This window comes from Filicampus tigris, chromosome 17 (assembly GCF_054856515.1).
Source record: "Filicampus tigris isolate MCC_2025a chromosome 17, RoL_Ftig_1.0, whole genome shotgun sequence".
NCBI classification, from domain to species: Eukaryota; Metazoa; Chordata; class Actinopteri; order Syngnathiformes; family Syngnathidae; genus Filicampus; species Filicampus tigris.
Window position 1 is genome coordinate 8,784,479 of NC_141233.1, and position 12,170 is coordinate 8,796,648.

The 12,170-nt window shown below is 42.0% G+C and overlaps 2 protein-coding genes across 7 annotated transcripts in view; both read left to right on the plus strand.

Moving 5' to 3' along the window:
* The first annotated feature begins 390 nt into the window (after positions 1–390).
* scn4bb (sodium channel, voltage-gated, type IV, beta b) lies at positions 391–4,726 on the plus strand. 2 transcript variants are annotated; one of them, XM_086013354.1, is made up of 6 exons: positions 391–656; positions 793–978; positions 2,118–2,281; positions 2,361–2,580; positions 3,330–3,459; positions 3,698–4,726. In XM_086013354.1, exons 2-6 carry the CDS (start codon positions 894–896, stop codon positions 3,795–3,797), a joined length of 699 nt encoding a protein of 232 aa, XP_085869480.1. In that variant the 5' UTR covers positions 391–656; positions 793–893; the 3' UTR covers positions 3,798–4,726. The 2 variants fall into 2 exon arrangements, with proteins under 2 accessions (XP_085869480.1, XP_085869481.1); XM_086013355.1 differs by having other exon boundaries at positions 796–978.
* A 3,385-nt stretch (positions 4,727–8,111) lies between these two features.
* The window catches only part of LOC147133213 (cell adhesion molecule DSCAML1-like), a 53,280-nt gene continuing 49,221 nt past the window's right edge, over positions 8,112–12,170 (plus strand). For 3 of the 5 annotated variants that reach the window (XM_086012601.1, XM_086012603.1, XM_086012606.1), the window contains exon 1: positions 9,941–10,103. In XM_086012601.1, coding sequence (XP_085868727.1) covers positions 10,046–10,103 — 58 coding nt within the window. In that variant the 5' untranslated portion in view covers positions 9,941–10,045. Of the gene's footprint in view, positions 8,636–9,940; positions 10,104–12,170 lie in introns of those variants that run through there. The other 2 variants (XM_086012602.1, XM_086012604.1) reach the window with 1 other exon arrangement.

Here is a 12,170-nt window from a genome sequence, read left to right on the forward strand (position 1 = left end):
TTTGGACATTGGATAGGATGTGCATGCATCATCGATACACGACGTTTGTGATGGGGGCCACTCGAGGCATAAGCAAGCCCAGACACGCAGCATCAGGGGGAAAAAAAAATGCATCCTTATGAATGCTCGCCGTGTGGTGTAGATCGACCCTGGGGCTGCATTACACAAGCCCAATCTGCACTGCAGAACTTTTCCCTGCTCATCACACACACTCTGACAAAAGTGCCCGCATACACACCCCGAGTCAGCAGAGGGGCCGGGGGGAGGGAGGCTGGGAGTGAACGGAGGAGGGAAGGGATGTGGGGGAAGGTGATGGTGGGGGGACAGAGGGATGAGGGAGAGAGGTGGCACACAGCCAGTGTAGAGGAGAGGCAAAAGTTGTTAGATAGCCTGAGGGGTGAATGGGAGGAGGAGTCAGCTGCTTTGGGGGTCTCCACTGGTGGCGTTCCCTCCCGTCCGGCTGCCTCTCCTCTCTAATTGTCTCTCTTGCCGGCCGCTCCTGCAATGTGGCAGCCGCTGCAGTGAGAGTGCGGACTGGCCGATTCTCCTTGAATGAACCCTGACGGTGCAGCACGGTGAGAGTTGGCCGCTGAGCCGCCGCCGCCGCCGCCGCCGCCGCTGCGGGCCTCGGAGGGAACGCCGCCCGGCAGAAGCAGGTAGGCTTTTGTTACCGCTTGCGTTTGAACCCATCACTCAGTCATGTCGCTTTTTGCATGTTTACAGTTTGAGGATGCTTTGTAACTCGACTTAACTTACTTTTAAGTAGTCAACAATGTCTTGTGTTTTCTTCAGAAGCTTCCAGATTCTAACCAGGAAACTGCCGAGGCTAAAGGAAATTTTCACAAGTCAGGCTTGGATCTCAAAGTGGTTTGGGGCGCTGATTTTACATAAACATGGAGGTCCGTGGGATCTGGGTCGATGCCCTGCGGCTGGGCCTTGCACACACAACCTTTAACCTGATCGTCACAGTTCTTCTCGGTAATGTCTATTTCAAAATAGCATTTTGTCATTTCAATTCGTCTCAACTGACCTTTGCGCAACGATGTTAACATAATTTGCATTATGAGTTAGTGATTTTGCTTTGGTGGCTGAAATGTGTTTGAACTTGAAGTTATCTGCTAAATTTAACGAATCCAATTTTGAGGGTAGGATGTGGCCAGGACAGATTACAGCTTTTTGAAAGCATCAAAAATCATTAGGCATTAATGTACATGATGCTCTTATTTGTTTTCAATTAGCTTTGAATTATGCATAGAGGCTGTTAATGCGATGGTACCTCTGGGTGCATTACACTTGTTAAGACGCAGAAATGAAGTTCAGTAAACACTCTCAAACGTCTCAAATATCTGTCTCAAATGTCTACTGGTATATTTCCTATGACTCAGATCGCAATGTCACGCTTGACTCGCTAATTCTCGATTTCCTTTTGTGGTCCATAGTCAGGAAAAGGTGACAGCAAATCACGACATGGCGCTAATGCATTGTGTGTGGTAGATGTAATTGTCAGCGCCCAGGCAGGAGTATGAACACTGGAGAGGTGTTAGTAGCGCTACACTCTTCCTGTTACTATTTTTGCAAACTCACCATGCACCATCGCGGAAGAGGAATTGCGATAGCGAGGGTGCGATGTGAAGGAATCAATAGCAGTCTCTCACATATGACCTCCTTCACTCTCCCTATTTGCTGCAATGATGCTTGACCTCATTTTGACCTTGGCGTTGTCAGGAGCAAATTGCGAATTGCACACCACAAACGGCGTCAAAAGTTCATTACCGGGTGCACCGCAGCTGTTTTGGTTTTAGCACGTGTGAAGCTTTGTTTTCCCTGCGTCATTGCACCTGAGCCTATATGGTTCTGCACAAAGCTTTGTCAGCATGTAGTTTACACAATACACACTAGATGGAAGCATTAAACACAAGTGGAGGAGGGAGCGACAGGACACCTGCAAAGCGGTCGCAGATTCATATATAAAGTATATGTTTTGTTTTAATGCCATGTTTGTATGTTCATTGTGACATTTTTCTTTGGTCTTCTAATGTGAGATTTGTTCCATTGTGAAAGCAAAAAAAAAAAAAAAGTTGGCCAACGCTGGTCTAATCCTAATGTGTTGCTCTTAGTTGTGAAGTCTGCTCAGGCCTTGGAGATGTCTGTAGGCAAGGTTCCATTTCTGTATGCCATCAATGGCAGCACAGTCACTTTGCCCTGCTCATACTCCAGCTGCATTGGCATTGAGAACCTTTATTTTAAGTGGGAGTTCAATTACAATGGTACCATGCAAACGGTAAGCCCTTCAACGTGACGGCGAGATTTTTGTTCATGCCGGTTCCGGTTTGGTTGACAGCGTTGCTCTTTGCCATCAGGTGTGTGATGCAGTGATACCGTCAGAGGGGGTGGTGCCAAAGGTGAAGATGTATAAAGATCGGTTCGAATTTGTGGGGAATAACCAGAACAACAACATTTCCATTTTGTTGTGGAACGTCACCTTTGAGGACGGAGGCCAGTACACTTGCTTTGGACGCAACCCCAAAGAAAAGTACAAGAACCACAGCGCCATCTTGGAACTCATTGTGGTGAACCAGTGTGAGTGTGTCACTCTTTCACTCTTTATGGTCATGAAGGGAGAGCTTTAGCTCGTCCTCCTTGGTTCCGCGTACACAGAACACAGGTGTTGACTTATTATTGAGGAAACATTGTACTACATGTACTCCACTACACGACACTACTGTACATGCTGCAAGTTCATAAAGAAGAAAGTAAAGTATTCAAATCATATACTGTATATATATATATATATATATATATATATATATATATATATATATATATATATATGCATTGAAATGCATGTTAAGTGGGTGCCAGCACACACCTTCCACCATATTAATTGCCTCTGAGTAACTCCAAAAGGTCGCTCTAGTTTGTTTGTTTTCAAGCGGGAACCTGAAGATTTTATGCTGACACTGACTGCCATTTCAAATTCTCCATAATTCCCTCCACTTTGCCCAAGACCCCAGTTGCAGCTTGTTTTTCCACTATCCAGTGACATCCCTGTCCATAAGCGTATTATTGACTTTAATTCATAAAATTCCTGGTATCTTTGATAAAGAATTGTAAAGGTACTGTAATCACAACCACATATTAAGGAAATCGCTAGTTTTATATGCATTCATTTTGTAATTGATGATGTGCCTATACATATTGGAAAGAACTAGAGCTTTTTCCTCATTTGATCATTCTGTATCAGAATGCATTACGGCTTCAACGTAATTAATCATACAGATTCATGTACTGTACTATATTATGGCCAGTGATTCCTCTGTTTCCTGCAGTGAAGGAGGTGGACAACACCGTGACGATTATCATAGCCTCGGCTGTGGGCGGAGCTATTGCGCTGCTCATGGGCTTCATGCTGCTGAAGAACTTTACTCTCTTTGTTCTTTCCAAGCTTGAGGAGAAAAAGTGAGTTGCTGTTTTTGCGTGACAGACATTTCATTCAGACATTCATCGGTAACGCTGACAATTCATTTTGTTTCAATATGATGAGCGCAACGTTGTGACTGACACCTCGATGAGGTCCGATCCTGATGTTTGAGATGCTGTTGATGTCTGTTCTTTTTCTGCATCCCCTTCCTCCAACAACCCCCCCCCCCACGCCCCCCTCCTTCTCCCCTTCTCCCCTTCTCCAACCGCCGAGCAGTAAGGAGTGCCTTGTAACTTCATCAGGGATCGACAACACAGAAAATGGCCTCTCAGGATCGAAAGTGGATTCAAAACCCAAACCTGCGAAACAGAAATGAGGAAGTGCATGCATTTGAAACCTTACGAGTGCTTTTAGGTGTAAGCCTTCATTGCAGAATTGTACTATAGAAGCACGATATACATTATTTGGGGGAAAAAACGTGCCTGCTTGCCTTTGATTTTCAAAAGATTTTAGATGCTTTTGTCAAACGCGCACAGTTTTACACTCAGTTTTACAGAGTCAACCAAAGACACCTAAGTTCTATATATTTCGACCATCTATATGTCAAATTTTCTTGTCTTTTTTCTTTTCCAAGCACATATGCCAAACATGGCTTTATTAGTCGTTATCATCAGCTAAGGGAATTTCTTTTTACACAGCAAGTCATTTAATTGTGAATACTTATGATTCAAATCTAAGTGTGGTTTAAGGCGACTGTGATTGTGTGAGGAGTCCACACACACCATACAATTTTTTTTTTTTTTAGGTGTATTACAAGTTATATTACAGTTTCAAATGTAGCATACATACATTTTGAATTCACTAGAGAAACGAAAAACGATCTAAAGTAGCCATACAGCAGAGCTAGGTTAAATCTTCATCTCATAATATTTTGCATAATAACACATAACATATTTGCTTTGGAAATTGCAGTACTGCACAGTAATTTTCCATGTGACGTTCAAAATGTACCTTGAGACAAATTAGAGGGCCCCCCCTGCTTTTTTCTTTGAGTGATAAAAAAACGATGCCTGCTGTTACATCTTAGTTCCTCCGAAAGTGTGAACACACTACATGCAAATATTAAAAAGATAGGGATAATATCGTGAGCTTGTCACCCTAGTCCAATCATATTAGACAATCATCCCAACTCCTATGAATGTTTTACCGGTGTTGCTGCTTCTATGAAAAATAACCAATGCAATTCATGCATGTGACATGAGTCCGCATTTAGAATGCTTAAAAAACAACAACAGTGTGTGTGTGTGAGGGGGGGGGGGGGGGGCTTATATACTCTATTGCAGTGAAATTAATAAAAGCTTTAGCTCTGGGAGGTAAAGTAATAAAAGCTATAGTACAAAATCATATTCTATTCTTATGGCCATGCATTCTGTGTGTCCAGTCCTAGTTAACCTGTCCTACCCACTGTATTATTCCATGCAGGTGTTAGTTTTCCATTAGTTATTTTCATAGTTCAGGAAAAAAAAAAGATGCCTTGTTCTGTGAATTTAGATGACCATGTGGCCAGGTTCTACGGATTGATTGTGCCAAGCAAAGATAATCATAAGATGAGCAACAAATCAGGAGATGAATTTACTGCTATTATGTTTTATATTTACAAAATTTCACCTTGAAAATATTACCTCTGGAGCGTGGGGCAAATTCTGGAGGAGAACATCTTTAGCGTGAATGCCCACGCCTGCAACAGGTGTTACATCAAAACGCTTGAGCGGAATTTCTTTTATTAATTATACTGTGCCTCCATTCTCTAACCACTGGCGATAAGCAATAAAGGATGGGTGTCCTTGCAGGTTAGTCAGAGTGTTGGTTCAAATGAAAAACTCTTTGGTTTTCATTTGAACACTTGAAATAGGCTGGATTGATATTGCAAAAGAGGACACAATGACTGGATAATCAACTCTCAGGTTTGGGAGACTTGCAGGAATACCAATGGTTGAAGAAGAATTTAGTTATCGAGATACAGGTGGAACTTGATACTCGTAATCGAGGTTGAAAATGTAGAAACTGAAATATTTCCTTCTGGTGCAAATGATTCCAGAATACTGACTCCCATATTTATTGAATTGAAAATGCCTCATTGTGCATGATGCACCTGTGAATTCGCTGAAGTTGAACTTCACTAGAGTAAACTGAATCTTTTCCTCCTTGGAAACCCAAGTTGATCATTTTGGAAGATGAATTCACAAAATAAGAAACATTTGGGTGAAGAATTATTTTGTATTATACGTGAACTCGGTATAGTGATTCGACTACATTTAATTCATTAAAGTTTGTTTGTATATATTCCGATGGCGAGGACAGTGTACTGATCCCCAGTTCTATGCAAATTACAAAATAAGTGCATGCTCTGACAGTAAAAATTCTATCACTGATCCTCTGAGTCACTGTGATTATATTGCAAGCAATACAATTTAATATGATCTGGAGCCGGATGTTGGACTTCAGGGAGAATGGAGAACATCCAGAAAGGACCATCTTGTGGGTTTGGACCCTTGTACTTGATCAGAATATGCAGTCTATAGACTTCCAAAGTCATTCTCCATTGCTGCACGCAAATACTCAACTAAGAGGCTCTGGCTCGCCCTCAGATGACGTTCTTGCCTTTAGAAGTTCTCCCTGTATATCCGCTCTTGTTTATTACTGAAACAACAAAATAAAAGTTTGGAGCAAAACATGTCTTGTCTTGCTTGTTTTGACAGGGTTTGTTCAATCTAAACCAAATAGTCTCATTGCTGACAGTCAAACCTCAGAACCTATGATGTGCTAACCCCAGCCCCATGTTCTTAGTATAAAATAACAAAATAGTAAGATCATAATAAAATACAAATGTTTGTACTCGGTTGACAACGTAGAAGACATGAATTTAAGTCAACATATCTTTGTGTTTGTGTGTTGTATTCATAAAAAAAAAAAATACATAGTGGGAATTCTGGGAAAGCATGAGGAAACATTTCCAAAGTATGTTTTCATATAAACAAGATGTAAGAAAAGTAATTCAACATTTAGAAGTAACGTTTTTGAACCCATCCAAGCATCAAACAGAAAAACACGTAGAACACTAGAACAATATCAGGTAGAGTGGAAAGCTAGTCACATCTTTTAAACAAAAAGGAAATACCATACCACTAACAAAAACAGTATAAACCTAACGGTGAGACAAGACGCCGCATCAATCATACAGCATTATACAACATTTTTTTTTCAACTTTTATTTATTCGTGTCAATACAAAAAGCACATTGCACACCACCAAACAAAAATATCACCTGTGTAAAATGTGAATACTGCCTATTGAAATGAGAACAGGCTAATTGTATCTTCTGCCATCTAGTGGAAGAACAAACTTACTTTAAAAAAAATAAAAAAATATATTTTTTTTTAATGCGAAAATGAGTGAATCATCGCAACAGTGGTTTGGAATCACTGCAGGACAATAATACAATACATACGACATGTAGGTAAAACCTTCCCCCCTTGACATTGCAAGCAGCCAAGCAACATACAGTCCATTTTGTGACCTTTCACTGTACTGACGACCTCAACTTCGTTTTACCAACTGTTGTCAGCTTAGAAACTCAACTGATGATTCATTCATAACCATAGTCGCGTTATTATTGTTGCGTATACTGTGCATGTTCATATTCAACCAGCAGATGTCAGCAGTGTGTTAAATTTTTAACACAGACATCTACTGCTATCAGATGGGTGCAGAATGATTGAACTTGGTGGTTCCCGACCTTTCTTGAGCCAAAATGGCACATAGTTTACAGTAGAACATTGCACCGCTTATCACCAAACTAAAATGTCACATTGTAAATACTCAAATGATGATGATCTCGTCTCATTCATGACTCACGAATTCACTTACTCTGGGTGAAACCTGGGCCTGTTGAACATTAACTTTTGTTGTAATGATTGGCAACAGGTGCGCACTCACTGAATTGCACATTCTTCCATCTAGTGGAAGAGTATTTAACTGCCTGTCACTTTAAATTGCTGGCATCGATAGATCAACAAGGATATATGATTGTAGTGAAGTGAATAGATAGATAGATAGATAGATAGATAGATAGATAGATAGATAGATAGAATTGTGAGCAGAGCTAACCTAGCGCAATGGTTAAGATTAAGAAAATTAGCTGAGGGTGCTAACTTTGAGTGTGAAAGTTGTCAAACCGTCGTGTAAATGTGTAAAAAAAATGTAATACATGTAAAAAAAAAAATACATTACGACCATGCATGCGTCAGTGACCAACGCAGTGCAACTTCAAGCGCACATTGTGCTAAATAAAACATTTTGTTACACCTCATTCGTTTTTTGACACTACAGTACAATAATTTACACATTTAGTTCGAATTTTTAATGAGGTGGGTGTGATCTAGCTGTGCATTTGAATTTAGGAAGACACACTTTCACATTTGGTGTTTAAATGTCATTAATGATTCTTAAAAAAACTGCAATTTTGTTTTCCTTGCTTTCTTTTTTTTTTTTGCCCCATTCATTTACACACAGCTGCGCTCCATTCTCACTGCCTTCTCCACAAGTGTTGTACAGAAAGGAGCTGTAATGGAAATCCATATCGTCGAAAGAGCGAGTTAAAAAAAATTATAAAAAGAGGCAACGTTAGTCCCACGGGAGCTCGTCGGTTCCAACACGTAGCGCGTAATTGTCTTGGTCCACATTGCGCAAAGAGTCCGCGTCATCCTGCCCTCACAGGTGGGTGCCCTCCCTTGGGTGCCAAGCGATCCAGACCCCAGGTTTTGGGGCACGGATGGACAAAGAGCCCACGGTCAGGACCAGATGAACCCTCTCGACCAGACCCGGTCCACTCGCCCTGTGGAGGCTGGTGAATGTTGGATTTGATCACGCGCTAGTCCCGCGAAGAGAGGAGGGACTTGGGCGGGGCTGAGGCTCTTCTCCTTCCCATCCATTCTTAGTGGGGCGGCAGGGCTGGAGAGACCTCCGGGGAGCACAGTCGCCAGTCCAACACGGAGACCCACCTGGCCCCCCCAAAAAGAAAAAAAAAAAAAGAAAAAAAAAAAAAAAACCCTTGCGCCACACGCTTGCCAGGATTGCAAATATCTCCCAAAAATATACCTGCTATTTATGGCATGTGGCTTGTAACTTTACTCCTGCTGTACTCTCTCCAAGAAGGTAAGACCAATAAAATATTGTCATTTTTATTCCCATTGAGTGAATGTGATAGTTTCTAAGTTGATTTAAAGGCGACCATCTATCGAAAGTGTTGTAAATGCATGAATTCGCGTTGAGCCCTGATGGCTTCCGCTTTGATGCGTCGTCTAATTAAGAGAGAAACATGATGCCTTCTTCTTCTTTTTATTGATTTTTTTTTTAACTCAGATGTAAAGGACGGCTCAAATGTGCATGTTTTGGAGAAAGTGATGCCGAAAAGTGTGTTTTTGTGCGAGCTGCGCGCTTTCAAGCTCGGGCCCGTGACGCCTGGATTGTTTTTCGCATTACCAGTTGGGATATGAATATGTAAAATGGCTGAATGGAGAGAATGAGGTGCAAATACAGCGAGAGGTGGAAAACATTGAAATCGTGCAAAGCTTTCAATCGAGCCTGCTATCGCAACGAATTCACAACAATTCTTGCGCCCTTTAAAGTTTTCACTAGGCAAGTATGTGCTTTGTAATGATTATTTTACATTCATCTTGCATATTTTGCTAATTGCAGCTGTTTTGATCAGACCGTGTCCAATCTCCTCCTCAGAACCAGTGATTTTCATCGGGGTTTTTTTTCAGCCGGTTATTTTATTTATTTATTTTTTTTGTAATTAGTGGTAATTTGTCTCGATCCGTAATTTGATGACGAACAAAAGGCATTTCCCTGACAACGGCCCTTTTGGCTAAATCGGGATAAACCCGCATAAAGGCCCTAATTGGTGCAATTAGCCACTCTGACTACAACGTTGAAAATGATTTGTAAACGCTGAGAATGACATGGTTGATTTAAATACATTTTTTCCTTCATGAAATAAATCCCCGATCCTGCTTCCAAGTTGATCCTTCGCTATAAGTGCTTTATAATCTGGACACATCTGCATCGAAAATTGCAGAAATTAAGCACCATCTCCACATCCGAGCCTTTGTATCAACGAATATGTGATATTTAAAAATGAAAACGTGGAAGTCATACTCAAACAAACACATATATTTAGTTCATTTCTGCACCTTGATTATTTTAAATCAGTCATTTCCTGCCTCGTGCTTTTTAAATGTTATTTTCCTCAAACTGACTATCAAATATCCCCTTAATTTATTTATCAACTGGAAGGAGGAATTAATGAAGTCACGGTGGCTCCTCTTGCATGTGAATTTACGCAAATCAGGGTGTCCACACACAGGCAGGGGAGGTGGGCCAGATTGCAGACTTGCCCGGTCATGTTCCTCACTAATGGCGCACCTGGACCCCCAGACGTGTTCGCGCGCTGCCGGGCGCGCGCCCGTGTGGGCGCGTGTGTGTCGCGTGAGCAATGGCGCGCATGCAGAGAACGGGGACACCCTTGTTTTGCTTGTTGTAAACATATGGCTCCAACACATTATGAATTCAGAAACAGAAATGCAAGTTTTTTTCCCCCACTTTTTTCTGTTTCGATGCGGTAAGTGCAAAAACTATAGTAGCGTAACAAAAATGGGAGGTGAAAGGCGCGCGCGTGTAGCAGACAGCTGTACTGTAATTAACGAGAATTTCTTAATGCACAAAGCGGGTCATTTTCGACCAATTTGAAATATTCTACAAAACCTTTTAGTCCCGTTTGTGAGTAGTATCCGCAATTAAATTGTATATGCGGGGAACGAATCAAAGCCCATTTGACGTATAGCGGCCTGCCACGTGCGGGCCTTCTTTTGAGGCGCCTATTAAAACGCGAGCTGTTCTAAGTAAAACGGAAAACGTGAATTCGACACTCGCGAAGCAATAAGGTGATCCTTCACCCTGGCACATTCGCGTGTCCCCCATATGCAGCTCAACCTCCACAAATAGATATATGCTAAATTCGCCCTCCCTCCCCGCAGTCCAATTCCCAGTGCTGTCTTTGCAAGGCTGCACAATTAAAGCTGCAATGTGAGCAGTAGGCACCGCTCAATGACAGAGCTGTGGGCTCCACTGGGTGACATTATTAAGGCAGCTTTCCATTTCCACAATTCTAATCTGCTGTTTTTAAAACAGATATTTATGTATATGTATATATATTTATGATTTATGTACAAGGTATACGATTGTAAAAATGAATGCATGTGGACCAGTCCGGATGGACGACTGCATTTTCACCATTATGTCCTTCCCGTTCATCATCACAAATTCTCAGTTTAACTGTGAACACAACATGTCAGTGGGCCTTCCAGACCCCAGAAAATTAATTGCTGTACTTCAGCTCAACCTTGCCGCAAAGTTGAGAATCGAAAGACTGTCACTGCAGGAATCCATGCTCACTAATCACATTTCAAAGTCAAACGAACTGTTGATGGCAACTTGCGTTTTCAACTAACAGGAGCAAAACTCAAATGATAACACGCTGCATGGCCGCCCCGCATATTTTTGGGTAGATGCATTCGGCAAATGTCAAATCTGTGAAGCAAGTGGTTGTTTTTGTTCGATCTCCATCGCTCCCTCCCGCCATCGTTTCCTCCTCTCGCAGCAACTCCCCTCCCTCTCTTTCCCTCATCACTAGGCAGAATTAAAGGCTGGGGGGAGGGGCCGTTTATGCAGACTGTGCTGGGACTTGTGATCCACAGATTTGATATTCACATTAGGAGAGAAACTGGCTGCTTTGATGTGAGGGGGAGCAGGTCCCACGGGACTGCTGAAGTAGCACACTTTTTTTTTTTTTTTTTTTTTTTTTTTTTTACTGACACAGCACAGGCCTAGGGTATCTTGGTGGGGTGATGTTAGTGGGGAGCGTAGCAGATTGTTGGGGACAGGGTGTGCAGAAAGACAGTAGGTGGGAACTGCGATATCCCTCCGTTGATTAGATGTTACCCCGACCACATCCCCCTCCCACTTCTCCTCCCACCCTCCACCTACTTACACGAGACCCCTGAGGATTATCTACAAGCTTACACCTACCTTTATCTCCTGACATCCCCCAATTTTCAATTCACACCCCTTCTGACAGAGTCTCTGTCCACTTGGGCCTCCTCCGCTTTAGTTTTCCTCACATTATCAAAAGGCTTGCACCGCATTTGGGCAAAACCACAACTTTAGAAAGTTGTACAATAGGAATGGCTATAAGAATCGACTAATTGATTAACTGCTAGTTAAAGATCCCATGCCATTAAAATATTTTGCCATCACTGTTTTATGCACAAAAAAAAATGAATCGGTGACACGGTTTAAGTTTGACATCTGTGTGGTTTGTCGTCTGCCTGCCATATAGACTTTAAAAAGGAAAAGGCCTGTGAAATGCTCTGATGTCGATTCTTTGCTCATTTTTTAAGTACCTGCCCACTTCATGATTGCTACACGCCCACTAAACTGGGGCAAAGTGGCTGAGTGGCGACAACGCACCTGCTTCTTGTGCAAAGCCCCAAATTTGCATCAGCTGTCAAAAATAAGCTGCTTCCGTTTATTTTTGGAGAAACTCCTAAGAATTTCAGAACCAACACTGTGTTGTTTTTGGCCCATTTCATGGATGATGGGTTCGTCAATGTAAGCTTTCACGCATGCT